Source organism: Triturus cristatus, chromosome 3_2 (assembly GCF_964204655.1).
Source record: "Triturus cristatus chromosome 3_2, aTriCri1.1, whole genome shotgun sequence".
In the NCBI taxonomy this organism is placed as follows: domain Eukaryota; kingdom Metazoa; phylum Chordata; class Amphibia; order Caudata; family Salamandridae; genus Triturus; species Triturus cristatus.
In genome coordinates this window covers 536,955,533-536,973,412 of record NC_140584.1, presented here as the reverse complement: position 1 = coordinate 536,973,412, position 17,880 = coordinate 536,955,533, and the positions used below count along the sequence as shown (strand labels likewise).

The window sequence follows — 17,880 nt, the reverse complement described above, 5'->3', positions numbered from 1 at the left end:
ATTGCCACCATTTAGTAGCAGAGTGGTGAATTGCTCCAAAACATTTCAGACTCAGAATGCAGCAAGGGCATGAGTAGGATTTTTTTTCTTTGATTCTTCAATCACTTAAGTTAAGAGCCAAAGGATGACTACTTTAACTTCCTTAACGTGATATATATAGCATCCTGTAATGTGTAAGAACTTTGTACTTGGATTGTGTTGAAATTTACTATTTAACTTAAACACACATTAGGGAAGTGGTATATTTATGTAAGTGTTTATTTCGATTTTGAGTTGAAATAAAGAAGATCCAGTAAATGTTTTAACTATATTTTTATTGCAGATGAGCTTCTTTTGCCTCATATGAGAAAAATCGATGGTATGCTCGATGACAGCCAAAGAAAAGTGCTGGACAAATTGAATTTGCAGCAGTCACACAAGGTATCCATTTCCACAGTTACCATTATATGAATTGTCTTTGCTGCGTCATATTTTAGGTAATTAGACTGCAAGATTTCTTGTATACCAAAAGTAACAGTAAATTACCACGTTCCTCATTGTAAGCCCATTTTTGAAGACGCTATGGAAAACCTAAATATTTTGCTTTGCCGTCGTCCCAAGACTTTATCCATGAGTTAAGTATGTTATTTCATGTGAAGGGTCTTTCTTCTGAAAATGACTGCTTGCATCTACATAGTAGTAGAAGTAAAATGTTTTTTTCAGCACAAGAGAAGATGGTCAAACTGTGATTTGTAAACTTTATTCAAGGACTTGCTCTGTTGCTGGAAATCAGTAGCTTTGGTAAATATCTACATAATTTTATTTAGGGAAAAATTGCAGTGTGAGATTTTGCTTTTGTAGCTATGAAATTAATAAACTGTTCAAATCTTTCTCGGGGAAGCGGTTGCAGCTCACAGCTTCTCTCACATCACAGGTTAAATGATAGATGTGTATTCGATGCCCAGTAAGAACATTGTGCTGTCATGATACTACCAGGCCCCCAAGCTGTATCGTTGAGTGTAGTGTCATGGTGCATGTTTATAGGGAAAATATATGAGTCATTGTGGCTCTGTAATGCCATTGAGGGGCTCTTGTCACGTAATAAATAAGTAATACATAATGAAACCAAAGGTTGAGCGGTTTCCAAATTTTTGCAGGGCCCAGAAATCACACAGTTGAATCAAGATGCACGTTATCAGTTTTTGTGGTTTTTTTTTAACTTTTTTCTTTATTCAGATAAACAGCAGTACAGAAACATCATGAAAGTACTTATGTACAGTATTAGCATCATAATGTACCAGTCCAAGCCAAACATTTCAAGAAAAAAACACAGTTCTACACATAGGAGATTCAAATTCACGCATTAATCACCATAAGGACATTGAAACAACGGGGAGGGGCAGCACACAAGCAATTCAATACAGGCGTTAAATCATGAGCAACAGACACATTCTCGAGCTTCAACTTCATCATCCTCGTCACTGAGCTCTTGCAGGGTTCAGAAAGCGGTCACACAGTGCTACCCACAGTTCCACATCTTCCTGCAGCCTCTCATCCGTTCTGCAACTCTTCATGTGTACCTCCTCCACGAGGGACCACCTGCACTATCCACACATTCGTGACACGCCTCCTAGCCAACACAAGCGCTAATTGAAGGAGTTTGTATGCCATCTTCCTACCTCGGGTCTCACCATATTGCCCAACAGGCAGGACTGGTGTCTGAGAACACCCTGCAGCTCTCCACTACCCGAGTCCAGTACGCATACAGTAGGGGGCAACCCCATGCCTAGTGCATAAAATCTGCCCCAACAAAATTGCAGTGGGGTCAGGAAGAGGGACGGTCAGGGTATAAGCTTCTAAGTTGTAATGACGTCATATAAATGCGGTGTAGGAAAATAAAATGAACAAGCTTACACCGCACATTACCAGAGACTGTCTGAGTCAGAGCGCACTCTCTCGCCCATGCCTTATCCACCATAGGTTTGCCCACGTCCATTTCCTAGGCCTTCCAAGCTCTCAGTGGCCCATGGCAACATCCGTCCCCTTGGCCTTATACTGTAGAAATACCAAATGTCTCCGCATCCCAAAGGAGAACATGACCAACAGTGTGCCTGGCGCCGGAGGGGCTGCCCAAAAAGTCCCACAAGTCTGCCAAGCGAACTGAGCCAGGCCTGCATATTGTAAGAAGTGGTTAGGGCCCACTCCAAATTCTGACTGGGCATCCTCAAAGGAGATGAAGATCTCCCCAGCTGTCATGGCCTTCCTCCTGCCACGCTTGATAGGTCATATTGGTCTCTATGTGATGAATCTGGTTGAGTAGCTATACTGGCAGCTCCCTATAAAATGGGGCCCTACGAAGCACCACACTGCCCATTTGCTGCTACCCGCTAGCGTCTGCCTGACCACATAAGGTCGGCCTGCTGCTACTCCTGCACCCTCCATTAATAATACTGATAGTTCCTTCTCCCCCACAGTCCCTTCCAACAACCGCTTTTCCCAATGAATGCCTTCCACTAACCATCTAGCCGCATGCTGTATCATAGCCGCAAATTAACAGAACTTTGACCACGGCGTCTCCAGTCCACCATCCTCATCAGAGTGGCCCTGGCTACCGTTCTACGGTTGTCTGACCAATTCAATGCAGGGAATCCAATTTCCTGAAGACCCATGCTGTATAACATATTAACGCAAAAAGAACAATTGATGGACGGAATGCTGAACATTGTCAAACACTCACCCCCAGTCAGAGATCCGAGTTTAATTAATCGTTTTTTTCGCACACCACGCCATACCAGTTTAGACACAGGACATATACAGAACTGTCTTGACCCTGCTCCCCATTGGAACATCCAGCCCGATCTGCCTGGCCAGGTCCTCCCTGGACTGTAAACAAGCATCTTAAAACCAGCCAGGATGGCTTGAATCCAGTGGCATGGCGAGCATGGGACCCACGTCTGGGCATAACCGTCCCACTTCGGGTAACAAATTTCAAAAAGAACAATTGATCGACGGAATGCTAAAAAATGTCAAACACTCACCCTCAGTCAGAGATCTGGGTTTAATCCATCTTTTTTTGCTCTTCATGCCAAACCAGTTTGGACCCAGCTGTATGCAAATCAGTCTTGACCCTGCTCCCCATGGGAACAGTCCAGCCCGAACTGCCAGGCCAGGTTCTCCCTGGACCAGAAACAAGCATTCTGGGACCAATTTCGGGGTATTGCCCCTCATCAGCCAGGTCTTAGGATGCTTGTTTCCCGAGACAAAGAGTTGAATATAGTGCACAGAACGATTGAGTATATACTGCAATTGCCTCTCAAGTGAGTCCTAGATGTTATTGACCGGCGTATTACAATCTGTGTTCTCTGCAGAGTTTTGCACAGAAAAGCATCTGTTTAAGATTCTCCGGTAGAAGGTGTTGTGATATACATCGTCCTGGCGTATGGCCCCTGAAGAAGGGCGTTTCATCCCGAAATGCATTGGGCAGGCAACAGACATATGACTAGAAAACAAAACTGTCATTTGTTAAATATTCCACTTTGTGTTTCTTAGTTTTTGTTTATGTTCAAAATAGAGTAAGTTGTTGGATTCAATTCCAATGAATGAATATCATAGATATTGATGATTGATGAATTGTAAAATTAAAGAATGAATACAGATGAGAAACTGAATCAGTAATTCTCGCATTGTTTAAAATTGCTAGAATCAATTACAGGGTGCCCAGGCTACAAGTGATCAGTGAAACTTGGAACAGAGCTGAATAAGAATCTAGCCAGGTAGGACAATGTTGCTCTCTCATCTGCCAGGTGCCCAGCCAACAGCCCCCTATTTAGCCTACTAAATGTATTATGTGTAAAGTAGTGGCAGGTGTAAACCCGACCCTGCGGAAAGCACGATTGTTGCACATCAACCAATCCCAAATGATGCCTTACTGTCCCCAACGCTTAAGTCATGCAGAGCTTCACGCCTTTGTGTGGTGGATGTCTGTCCAGTTCCTTATTCAGCACCCAGTTGAAATCACCCAACCACAATTGAGGCACTTCCATGTCCTGGCTAAAAAACTCTTGTATGCCATAAAAGGGTAATCTGTGTTGCGAGCATAAGTGTTTAGGATGAATATATCCCTCCCATCTAGCAGGCCCTGAACGAGCACATATAGGTCCGCTCGTCTGCCTCTCAGTACGTCAAAGAAAAAGGAGATTCGAGGCATATGAGCTGCAGATTACACACTTTTGCATAGATCGCCATCTGGTGCTGGGCCCGGATGTTTGCAGTTTGTTTTTCCTCTTGGAAAGTCTTTGGAAGTCACGAGGTCGGTGACTCCTCCCTTGGTTCGTATTGCGCATGGGTTTCGGCTCCATCCTCAGATTGGTTTTTTCCGCCATCCGGCTCGGATGTAATACTTCGCTCCGGTTCCGAACATTTCCAGTTCGACGATCGAAGCGGAATCCTCGCTCATTGCGGTATTGTTCAGATCCTTATCTCCTCAATCACCTTCTCTTCGACACATCTTCGATGCCAGTCGTCGACGGCGGCCTTCGGGCCTATCCAAGCTCCGGTCCCGGCTGATGGAAAGAACTCCATTCAAGAAGTGCCCTCGATGTGGGTCCAAATACCCCACACCGATCTTCATGAGGTGTGCAACCTCTGCCTCTCCCCTGAACACGAGGCTCGAGACTGTCCCGCCTGCAAGTCTTTCAGATCGAAAAAGACTATTCGAGATCGAAGGGCCAGGCGAAACATGGCGCACTCCTCGACCTCCGTTCCAGTCGACATCTTCGGGGACAACGTCGAAGCTCCGGGACAGCAGCACACCGAAGAGGACCTCGTCAGTGCTTCCGAAGCCGACGACTCGGATGTGGAGGACATCACCCCGGCGCAGAGGGTCGTGAGTACTATACCCCCTCCCACACCCGCGCCGATACCTAAAAAGGCTTCGGTCACGCCTTCGCCTCCGGGCCTAGGCAAGACCAAAGACACTGCTTCGAACACTCCACCTTCGGGCCCGGTGAAGAAGCCTAATAAGCCTTCCGGCGGCTCTTGCTCGAGCCAGCCTGCCAGCGGTGCCGATAAACACACTTCGGCACCGAAAAAGAGACCGGCCTCCACCTCGACACCGAGCTCCGCACCAAAGCCCTCGGTGTCGAAACCCAGCCTTTCGGTACCGACCAAACACCATAAGGCCCTCGGCACCGACACTCCCGCGCCGAAGCCTACCTCGGCGCCGACCAAAAAACCGGAGGTTCCAAAAAAGCACGGCACGGACAAGCCTAAAAAGTCATCGCCCCGAAACCTTGGGCGCCGACGGAACAAACATTGTCTCAGGAACTGTTTACACCGGATCCCATGCAAAAGACACTTACCAAGGATCCAAAAACTGGACATTTGGCACTTTCTTCTAAAAAGAGACATTTGGACAAACCTCCTTCACCTCCTCCACCCTCTCCACCTCCGCCTTCTCCACCCCTACCTCATCGCTCTCCGACCCCATCTCCAGACCATGATGATCAGGGGGACCCATACTACGATCCAGGGGATGTGCCACAAGACCCCACCCCTACAGGATCCCCAGACCCATGGGACAATTATAATAATCCAGACATTCCAGATGTCCCACAAGATGACCTTTATCCATCCAGGCCATCTCCACCAGAGGACTCTTTAGGTTTTCACCACCTACTTCAGAGGGCGGCACATTATCACGGGGTAGAGCTACACACTGACCCGGTAGAGGAAGATTTCCTCCTCGACACCTTAGATACTGCACATAGGTCTACTTCCATACTACTTATGCTCAAGGGGGTAATAAAACATGCGCCAGAGGTTTTTAAAGACCCAGTCAGGGCTAGGGTCATTAACACACGCATAGAAAAAAGTATAGAGCTGCCCCCACAGATCCTGCCTATATCAAAGGGCCAGCGCCATTGGATTCCCTAGTGGTCTGCACGGCACGGAAAAGGTCAAACTCCCAGGCGTCAGGCGAAGCACCACCACCTGACAAGGAGTCAAAGCTACTGGACGCGTCAGAAAAAAGCGCACTGCGTCACAGGCAGCCAATATATGGCGTATCGCCAACACTAAAGCGCTATTGAACTAGAAACCATCATGCACCATCTCCCAGAAAAATACAAAAATAGGGCCAATGAATTAATTCAAGAGGGTAAGACCATAACTAACACCTCTATACGCTGTGCCTTAGACGCAGCAGACACAGCCTCCAGGGCCATTAACACTAGCGTCCTCCTCCGTTGCCATGCTTTGCTGAGAGTTTCAGGGTTTAAACCTGAGATGCAGGCCTCCATATTAAATCATCCATTTGATCAAGAACATCTATTCGGTCCAAAGGTAGATGAGGCCCTCGAGAAGATGAAGAAGGACACAGATACGGCGAAATCTATGGGAGCCTTGCAGTCACACCTTCTTAGGCGCTCCTTTCGCCGCTCTTCCTTTCGGGGCACGGCCAGAGGCTACTCCTCAGATAGCGCGTCCACGTCCTACAAATCCCCTGCTCAATCCACCTTCACAAGGGGTTATCAAAGAGGCGGATATAGAGGCAATAACAATAAAGGCAGAGGCAAAACAAATACCGCCCGCTCTGCCACACCGCCTACTCAATGACTTCCCCCTGCTCCCTCCAGACCATCCCACTCCGGTCGGGGGCAGACTACAACATTTCCTTCACGTCTGGGTGACTATCACCTCAGACAAATGGGTGACCCAAATTATTCGTTCAGGGTACTGCCTAGAATTAACATCTACATCCCGAAACATTCCACCCAGGCAACGCCCAATGTCACATGAACATTCCACGTTACTAAAACAGGAGGTAATCTCCCTCCTACAAAAACAGGCAATAGAACAAGTCCCCGCCAGTCAACAAAATTTAGGAGTCTACTCCCTATATTTTCTAATACCAAAAAGAGACGAGACTCTACGACCTATCTTAGATCTCCGGCCTCTAAACACATACATACATTCGGACCATCTTCACATGGTAACACTTCAGCAGGTACTTCCGCTCCTCTCCCAGAACGACTTTCTCACCACACTGGACTTGAAAGACGCATACTTTCACATTCCGGTACACCATGCTCACAGAAAGTACCTCAGATTTGTAGTGGACGGGCAACACTACCAGTTCAAGGTGCTCCCATTCGGTGTCACAAAATCAGCACCAAGGGTATTCACCAAATGCCTACCGGTAGTGGCGGCACACCTCAGAAGACAGCACATTCATGTCTTCCCATATTTGGAACACTGGCTAATAAAAGCAGCATCCTACAACCAATGTGTACATCACACCGCCACTACAATCCAACTACTTCACCAGCTAGGTTTCACAGTGAACCACCAAAAGTCCCAGCTGATACCATCCCACACAAAGCAATACCTCGGTGCCACCATAGACACCTCAAAAGCCATAGTCTACCCCAATCCTGCCAGGATTGCAAGCATTCAGGCTTTGCGTCAAAGATTCATACCTCAACACTCTCTCCAGCAAGAGTGTTTATGCAACTAATAGGGATGATGGCCTCTTGCATCTTCATAGTGCCTCATGCAAGACTCCAGATGCGTCCACTCCAAGAGTGCTTAGCGCGCCACTGGAACCAGGCCCAGGGGCAACTGACAGATCTGGTGTTGGTAGACGGTTGCACCCATCGCTCTCTGCAGTGGTGGAACACCACAAATCTTTCCAGAGGTCGACCGTTCCTGGACCCGGTTCCACAGATAATCCTAACAGCGGACGCATCGCTCTCTGGCTGGGGAGCTCATCTACTACACCTCAAAGTGCTGGGCACATGGACGCCGCAACAAAAGTTACTCCACATCAACCATCTGGAGTTACTGGCAATATTTCTAGCCCTAAAATCCTTTCAGACACAGGTTTTAGGCAAGGCCGCCCTTATTCGCACAGACATGACGGCCATGTACTACATTCAAAAACAAGGCGGTACACACTCTCCACAGCTCTCAACTAGCACAGAGCATATGGAGATGGGCAATTCCACACAAGATCTTTCTACTAGCCCAACATGTCTCAGGAGTCCAAAACACCATGGCAGATCTGCTCAGCAGACAGACGCAGCAGATCCACGAGTGGGAACTTCACCCGCAGGTTCTTCACCCGTTCTTTCAGATGGGGGGGCATCCACACATAGACCTCTTCGCCACCCATGACAACAAAAAATGCCCAAACTTCGCCGCCAGATACCCACACCCATTGTCCAAAGGCAATGCGATATGAATGAACTGGTCAGACAAATTTGCGTACGCCTTTCCACCTCTCCCACTAATTCCATTAGTGGTGCGAAAGCTACAACAGCACTCCCTCACGCTGATTCTAGTAGCTCCAACATGGGCCAGACAACCGTGGTACACCACGCTGCTGGAACTCTCGGTAGTGCCACACCAAAAGTTACACCTCTCACCATGCCTCCTAACCCAGAACCATGGAGAGATCAGACACCCGGACCCAGCTCAGCTCAACCTTGCGATCTGGCTCCTGAGATCCTAGAATTCGGATACCTTAACCTTCCCCCTGACTGTATGAACGTCATCAGAGAAGCTAGACGCCCTACCACTAGAGCCTGCTACGCTGCAAAGTGGAAAAGATTTGTTGTTTACTGCCATAACAACACAATCAACCCTCTAGACGTATCTATACAGCACATCATATGCTACTTACTCCATCTACAAAGGTGTAACCTAGCATATACATCCATTTGGCTACACCTCGCAGCAATTGCCGCTTACCTACAAAACAGACAGCACCTATCACTTTTCAGAGTGCCTGCCATTAAAGCCTTCATGGAAGGCCTCAAACGAATAATTCCCCCCAGAGTACCACCCTCACCTGTGTGGAACTTAAATATAGTTCTCACAAGGCTAATGGGACCGCCTTTCGAACCTTTGCATAAATGTGAACTGCAATTTTTCACATCGAAAACAGCTTTCCTTGTAGCCATCACTTCCCTTAGAAGGGTCAGTGAGATACAAGCACTTACTATACAAGAACCTTTTCTCCAAATGCACCCGAACAAGGTTGTCCTCCGTACTAACCCAAAATTCCTACCCAAAGTCATTTCCCCCTTTCATCTAAACCAATCAGTAGAATTACCGGTTTTTTTCTCGCAACCTCAAACTGTTGCAGAAAGGGCTCTACACACACTGGATGTTAAAAGGGCCTTACTTTACTATATCCAGAGAACACAACCTTTCAGAAAGACAAAACAACTGTTTGTCTCTTTCTCTCCACCACATAAAGGCAACCCCATCTCTAAATCAGGAATAGCTAGGTGGATTGTAAAATGCATACAGATTAGCTACCACAAAGCAAAACGCACGCTATCTGTTCCCCCTAAAGCCCACTCTACACGAAAGATAGGGGCTTCTATGGCTTTTCTAGGGAACATCCCATTAGATGATATCTGCAAAGCAGCTACATGGTCAACACCGCACACTTTCACTAAACATTACTGTGTAGATGTGCAAACCAAGCAACAAGCTAGTGTGGGCCAGGCTGTACTAAAAACACTTTTTCAAACCACTGCAACAGATACCGGTGGTCGCCGCTAGGGTTGGGAACTGCTATATAGTCTATGCAAAAGTGTGTAATCTGCAGCTCATATGTCTCGAACGGAATATGCTACTTACCAGTATACATCTGTTCTTGGCATGTAGAGCTGCAGATCTACACACGCCCACCCGGCTACCTGTATCTGTTCCAGTCTATCTTATTTAGATACAACACACATGGGTTTCTTCACTATTATTACTACGCTCCATCTTTCCCTGTTGGCGAAAAACAATCTGAGGATGGAGCCAAAGCCCATGCGCAATACGAACCAAGGGAGGAGTCACCGACCTCGTGACTTCCAAAGACTTTCCAAGAGGAAAAACAAACTGCAAACTTCTGGGCCCAACACCAGATGGCGATCTATGCAAAAGTGTGTAGATCTGCAGCTCTACATGCCAAGAACAGATGCATACTGGTAAGTAGCATATTCCTTTCACCCCGTTGACTAGAACATTGGCCATCAGATTTATATAATTAGCCTCTATCCAGGATTTACATATGTTGACCCATGTGCTCAGTGAAGAAATGGCTAGCCTACTCTGTCAAGTTATTTCAGCATCTATAGACAGATTGGCCATGGGGTTGTCCTCCAGTTATATTTTTTTCTGAGAGGTGTAGCACTCACCTAGTATTATCTATGGCTTGTCTGTTTAGGTGACTCCTTATCGTGTTTGGTGTATTAAAGAGGGCAAATGGGGCATCAGTCTGTTCACCAGTATTTTAATATTTTCACATCTGAATTTGAGTGCTATGGGCCTGTACTCCTCAAATCTGTCTGCTGGTTTACCAGCTTTATGTATCAAAGTTATATTGGCCTCAGTCATATTAGGTGTTGTTGACTCTCCCATCTGGAGAAAGGAATGACGTATCTTCATGAGGCGCAGGATTAGTTGTACCATAAAGTATTTAAAAGAGCTGTTAGTCAGCCCATCTGGTCCAGGGGCTTTATTCGGAGGTCTGAAATCCCCTTCAGTTTCTCCTCTGGCTTGATCAGTTCCTCTAACGCCTCATGGTTAGCTGCAGTCAGAGAAGGGAGATACGTGGCCTTATCACTTCCCCATCAGTCACGTTCACATATTCTGAAGTGCTGAATAATAATATATGAGAGAGACATCTAGCCAGAGATTCCTTACCTTAGAATTTCCCAGGCGTCAGGCTGGATCCAGAAGGTTTTTGCTCAAGCAATCCCCTTGCAAGCTCGTAGGTTGTGTTGGGCGGCTCTGTGTGACATCGTCGTTCGCACCGGAAGTTACGTCCGCGTCACCTGTATAGGTGCCACCTCAGCGCGCTGATGTCGGTTCGTTTCTTTCCGCGCCAGCGAGCGCCAATCTGTATGGAAAACTACCCTCTGTCACTTTTTGACAGGCTTTTTTTGACGTTTTGTGTAACATTGTTTGATGTGTAGGTTTTTCCGACATGTCAAAGAAGATTTCTGAATTCAAACCGTGCGGCACCTGCCACAGCACCTTGTCGGTGATGGATCCACACCCGATTTGTCTTTGGTGTCTGGAGCCCGACCACCGCTCTAAAGTCCTGCTCTGACTGCCGGGCCAATACTCCGAAAGCTTTAAGGGAGTGGTCCCTAATGCTACTCCCGGCCCGCTCTTGGCACCGTGTTGCTTGCCCTGGAGGTCTCGTTCTTGTTCAAGAGGAAGGTTCGGCCACGGCTCCGGGAGCCCTAAGTCTTCGTCCTCCCACTCGAAGTCTTTGAATCAGTCAGGTAAGAGGCATAAGAAACACAGGAAGTCGCTTCAACTTCTTCCTGTCTGTCAACCAACGTTACGGAGGAGTCTCCACGCTCTAGGCCTGGTTCTGCGGAACCTGCGCCTGGGTCAGCTCAGAGCTTTCCTGCCTTTCCAGGAGACATAGCGACCCCCGACCAGCTTAAAGTATTTTATGATGCCATATGCCTCATATTTGAGCGACCTGGCCCTTCCCGCTGCGCCTTTGTGCCTCGGAGGGTCAGGGGGCTCCATCGGGTTCCGTGCCGGTGGCTTCCACGCCTATGCCCCCTAGTGGATTTTTCATGGCAACCTTTCCCGGTGCCGGCCCCCACGCCAAGACTCCCAAATCTGCCGGTGGGGCAGCCCCATTCTTATCCCCCACGACCCAGAGCCGGATCGGCGCCTACTGACGTGGACTCAGGCGCCAGCAACACCTTGTGTCCTAGGTCGGTTCTTCAGCCTTATTTTTAGGGGCTAGGAATAGAGGAAGTTTAGGAGGGGTCGCTGGACCCTTTGAAGACCAGCCTGAGTACGAAATGGACTGGTGTTAGAATTTGGATGAGGTCAGTGGCTTGGCTACCGCTCCATATCCTGGCTACGGAAAAGGGTGCTTCATATGCTGTGGTGGTGACAAGGGGAGCTGGGGTCCTGGACATTCAGTTCCCTTCAGTGGAAGTTAAGACAAACATTTTAACAGAGGTCTTGCAGCCTGGTGTCTCCACCGCGGGAACCCCAACTGCCTTTTAACAAGGCCTTGACCAACGTCCTTCTGGGAACCTGGTCCAAGCCCATCTCAGGGGCTTCTGTAAATAAAACAATTGCCTGCTGCCATTGCCCTGCACCAGGTGACCCAAAATTCCTCACCAACCACCCTACCTCAGAGAGCGATGTTGTCCAAACCTATACCTCTCAAGGTGCGTTCCCTTCTGCACCCCCGGACAGGGAATCAAAGAGGCGGGATAGTTGGGGCAAGAAAATGTTTTCTTCCGCCAGCCTTGCATTGCGGTCAGTGAACACCGCATGCCTGTTGGGTCGTTACTCCCATTCCTTGTGGAAAACAGTTCCACGAGTGCTGCCACAGATCCTGAAGTAGGTCGGGCCATTCACTCAGGCAATATCAGATGGGAGAGTTGCGGCAAAGTTCTCTATTCGTTGTGGGTTTGACATGACCAACTCGCTGGATAGAGCGATATCATCTACAGTGGTTGTTCGACTCCATGCCTGGCTGAGAACTTTAAGGCTTTCCTGGGGATGTCCAGGCTTACCTTATGGGCATGCCCTTTTGATGCCACCCATCACCTAGGAGAGCAGGCAGACATGGCCTTCGAGCGCTATAATGACTCGCAGGCTACGGCCAAGTCCTTGGGCTTCACAGTGGCCACCCGTCCCCCATCTGCCTTTCGTGCCTACTGAAGGGGCTTTCAGCGGCACCAGCCATATCCCAGCTACAAGACCGCGCAATTTCAGCAACCTCTGTGCATCCGTGTGTTAGGCGGCTAGAGGTCGGGTCAGTCCACCTGACACCCTGCCGTCTCCAAACCTTCCTAGTTTTGCCCTCCAAGATCAAGGGTAGCCAGTTGGTGGCAGGATCAGACATCACCTCCACCACTGGCAAACCATCACATCGGACAGGTGGGTTCTTCAGATAGTCCAAAGGGGCTACTCCCTCCCATTCGAGACTACCCTTCGCTCCACGCCTCCAACGTATGACCAACTGGAGGAGGACCACCTGAACTTGCTTCAGTAGGAAGTCTGGACTCTCTTGGCCAAGGGAACCATAGAGTGGGTTCCAGTGCCGGTAGTAGGCTGTGGTTGCTATACTTTCTGGTCCCGAAAAAGGCAAATGGCTTTGTCCAGTCCTACATCTGCGAACGCTCAACTACCTCCTCAAAAATGAAAAGTTCAAAATGCTCATGTTGGCTTAGGTCTTATCTGTCCTGGACTCAGGAGACTGGATGGTAGCATTGGACATGCAGGACGCCTATTTTCGCATTCCCCTCTTGCCTGCCCATCGGTGCTACCTGTGGTTTGCGATAGGCCACGAGCATTTTAAGTTGATGGTGCTCCCCTTTGGCCTTGCCAACGCCCCACGGGTGTTCACCAAGGTGACTGGTGGTCGCAGCTCATCTTTGCAGACCAGGAGTGCCAGTCTTCTCAGGCTGTCGTCTCCAGACTATGACAGAGTGCAGTTTCAGGACTATCCTCCCGAACAGAGAGTCCAGGATGTTCAGGCTATGATACCAATGTTTTAGCCTCTATCCTGGATTTCAGTGAGAATAACTCTGAGGTTGCTGGGCCTCATAGCCTCCTGCATCCTGCTGGTGACCCATGCCAGATGGCATATGCAGGCTCTGCAGTGGGACTTGAAGTTCCAGTGGTCACAGCACCAAGGGAATCTCTCAGACGTAGTCCAGATCTTGGATGAACTGCACAGGACCTGCAAGGGTGGCTAACAAACTGTGATTGGGTCGGAAGCAGCCTCTCTCCCTTCCCCAACCAGGCCACACAGTAGTAACAGATGCTTCAGGACTCTGGTCTCCATGGAATCTGGACTCCACATCAACTTGCTGGAGCTCCGAGCGATTCGCTTGGCAATGAAAGCGTTTCCTCCTTCAATAAATGGAAAGGTGGTTAAAGCTTTCACAGACACCACTACCGCAATGTGGTACTGCAACAAAGAGGGTGGGGTGAGGTCGTGGACCCTTTGTCAAGAGGCCCATCATCTTTGAATGTGGCTGGAACAGCAGGGCATTTCCCTGGTGGTCAGCCATTGAAGAGGATCACAAATGGCATCTCCATCCGTAGGTGGTGCATGGTCTCTTTTAGCAGTGGGGAAAGCCTTATTTATATCTGTTTGCCTCTGCCGAGAACATGCAGTATCAGCAGGTTTGCGTTTTGGAGTTTCCAAAGCAGTACTCTCCCTGCAACGCTTTTTGTCTCGAGTGGAGCTCAGGCCTCTATGCCATTCCACCAATACCACTCCTGTCCAGAGTGCTCAAGGAGATCAGGAGTGACCGGGCCCAAGTAATTCTTGTGGCTCCAGGCTGAGCACAGAGAGTCTGGTATCCTAAGCATCAATCCTCCAAGCAGGCTGCACCTTAAGGAGGATCTTCTGTCGCAGCAGCAGGAAAGGATCTTCCACCTGCACCTGTCATCTCTACGCCGCCTTGCTTGGAGCTTTATCTGCAGCAGTTGATAGCATTGGACCTTCCTACCAAAGTCTGTAGTGTTATTTTGGCAGCCTGGCATCCCTCTACCAAGACCTTGTACGCTGGTGGCACAGATTTGTAAAATATTCTGCAGAAAGATCTATTGATCCTCTTTCTGCTTGCCTTTCCAAAGTCCTTTTTATTTTGACCCTTGCCCCGCAGGGCTCTGCTCTTGCATTTCTCAATGGGTACCTTTCGGCCCTGTCTGCCTTCTTGAGGCTACCAGACCAACCATCCTTATTCAAATCCCCTATTGTTAATAGATTTCTTAAGGGGCTTGTACATATGTTTCCTCTTGCCCCTTTCCTCTTGGCTCAGTAGGACCTTAATTTGGTTCTCACTTTTATGATGTGTGCCATGTTTGAAACTCTGCACAACTGCCCCCTCTGGCTGCTTACCATCAAAACACCCTTTCTAGTGGCCATAACGTCTGCCATGAGAGTGACCGAATTGCAGGCACTGTCATGCCGGCCTCCTCATCTGACCATCTTCCCTTATCAGCTTCGCACCAGTGCCTCTTTTTTATTGAAAGTGATAACTCCATTAAAATGGAGGGAAATCTGTCACCTTGCCCATTTTCTACGATCTTCCGCATCCCTCTAAAGAACAAGCATTGGCATAGCCCATAGGTCTCGCCTTTGGGACCTTATAAGTGTTTAGCAATGCAATAGTTGATGTTGTTGCACCAAGGATATTGTGCTGGATAACTAAACACTTGTAAGGTCCCAATGCTTGTTATTGAATGAGTTGAAATCATCCATTCAATGAAAGAGCCTCAGAATTTGTACATGCTTTCTGCATGCTACTTAGAAATAGCACGTCTTAAACAATTTCCACACCTTTATCAACAAATGAAGAGTTTCTCTAATAAGACGTTGTTCTGCAACAACATTTGGTACAAAAAGAATATTGAAACCAGCTTTTTGACTGAAAGTAGTATGTTGTCCTTTTGAAAAGTGGTATCCTACGTAAGTCAATCTGTCAAAGGAGGTTATTGGCTTCAAAGGTGTGTGCAATGTGACGCAACAACTACATTTAAATCCCAGTGAAAAGTCGGTTTCACATGGAAGACTGACTGCTTAGTAAACAAAGTGGTATTTCGTTGCGTATTGCATTTATTCTGCTAATGTATGCTGCAGTACTCCATGGACAATGTTTACTGGATACTAAATGTAATCACCAAATGACTAGAACATAGTTTAAGTGAAGTGATTGCCTTCTCAAGTTTTGTGCGCGAGGGCTATTTTCTTTTTGGGCCACATTCAAAAGTTTGTTTATTTATATTGTGCGCACGCACGCAATGGCTGCTTTCTGGAGACTGGGCATGAGGCAGTCTCCGGACCCCTCCGAAAGCGATGCACGTCGAGCCTGCAGGACCAGAAACCCATTAAAGAAAAGAGACCTTACAGACAGTACGCCGCTGCCCCAACGAGTATGAGAACAAAAAAAACAGAATACAAAAAAACAACGCAAACCAAAAAATACGTACTCTGATTCAGCTCTACAAAAATAACACACGGGCACCAAACGAAGCAGCAGCTCCAAAACTGAGTATGTGTCTCTGCCTGGAAGGCACGCGATCAGCTCGGGTGGAAACCGTATCAATTCTAGCAATACACGCACTTGCCTCAAACCCAAAGCCCGAGAGTGGTGCGTGCATGCGCAGCCTACTCTTTTTCGAAGCACATACTCGTGCTTGTGGCGTGCCCCGGTGCGCTCCCGCAAGGTGTATGCCGCCACAAGCACGAGTATGTGCTTCGAAAAAGGCAGAACAACGGCTAAAGGTCTCCTATGCAGCGCATGCGCACTGCGTAGGCGAGACCTAAAAAGAATGACTCCACCATATGGACCCAAAAGTAGCATTTTCGTTCTACCTTGACCGTACAAAGGAGTTCCGGGTGTATGATTAACTCTTTGTGGGGTACGTTGGATGAAAGAAAGGTTGTGCCATGCAGAGGAGGACTATCTCACGATGGGTCATCCTCTGCATCAAAATTTGCTAAGCTCCGGCCAAAAAGCAGCCTCCAGAAGGCTTAAGAACTCATTACACCCGAGCTAAGGCTGCTACCACAGCATTACAATGTGGAGTTCCAGTCCTCGACAATTATCAGGTAGGAGATGGGCATCCTTGCACACGTTTACCAAGCACTGCTGTCTGGACAGTCAAGTCCTTCGGGACGGCCTTTTTGGCTGCTCTGTCCTGCAGGACTTCCTGGTCTAAACTTGTCCTCAGTCCCTCCTCCGGGATGGTGTTGCTTGGATATCTATTCTAAGCTAAGAAATCTGCGGCTAGATGTCTCTATCAGTTTAACAAGTTACTTACCTTCGGTAACGCCTTATCTGACAGAGACACAATCTAGGTGCAGATTCCTTACCGACTCACTGATGCTCCCCGTGCTGTAGATGGGTATTTAGGGTCAGGGCTCTTCCCTTTCAGGGCCATATTTGTTCTTAACACACCACTGTCAGTGCACTTCATGGCTCCCCGTTCCTGGTATGGAAAGGCGTGAAAAGTAACTGACAGCAGCTCGCCAAGCTGACACCTATATAGGTGAGACAGGCATCACTTCCATTGCAGACGACATCAACGTCACGGCGGTCGCCACTTACTTGCACGCAAGGGTTTTGCTCGAGCAAAATCCTTTTGGATCCACCCTGACACCTGGGAAATTCTAGGGTAGATTATGTCTCCACCAGAAAACCTGTCCTTATAAACACCCTCCTCCCCGGTGATGGTAGTGTCTCTTTCTCCATGCAATGTCGAGATTCTTTTACCCTCCACTTTCTCAACAATCCAGCCAGGAGTGCACCTCTTTTATTCATCTTCTCGTAAAATTATTGTTTCAGGCATATCGGAGGCTTTTCACATTTTTCTGGGGCCAGGAGGTTAATCTGTTGTTGTTTTACGCAGAAAAGCCAAAGAGCGCACTGCTCTATGCTAGTCATCTGGTAAATGAAGCTCGTCTTCTGAAGCGTTCTGACATAGTCTATGAAGTTTTCTTTGCAATGCCCTTTCTGATATGCATTTTTCATTATAACTGATTTGAAGGCACCCGAAAGAGCAGCCAGGGACACTTTGCTAAATTAAGTACAGTCTGTTTTCTCCTCCATGTGTCAAAAAGGCCTAGCTCTTGCATTTCATTCAAGGCCTGAAACATGGCCCCTTCATGTGGTGTAACAAATCTTGAAGAGGGCCTCCTGGTTAGAAAATGGAGCAAACATCCCCCCCACCCCATGGCAAACACAGTCAGGAGTTCTCGGGCCAGGACCCAGCTTCCAGTACACATTACCGGAGGCCCCCCCACACCACAGGGCCTAATGTTACACCACTGGACCCCATGTATATATTGTGCTGGTTCCTTTCCAAGTGTGCCTCAGAGGCTGGATTACAGTC

The 17,880-nt window shown here is 48.1% G+C and overlaps 1 protein-coding gene across 2 annotated transcripts in view; it reads left to right on the top strand.

The window, feature by feature from the left end:
- Positions 1 to 17,880, top strand: part of QSER1 (glutamine and serine rich 1) — a 693,647-nt gene that overhangs the window by 506,089 nt on the left and 169,678 nt on the right. For both annotated transcript variants that reach the window (XM_085648248.1, XM_085648247.1), the window contains one exon: positions 323 to 420. In XM_085648248.1, the coding sequence (XP_085504374.1) occupies positions 323 to 420 (98 nt within the window). The remainder of the gene's footprint in view (positions 1 to 322; positions 421 to 17,880) is intronic.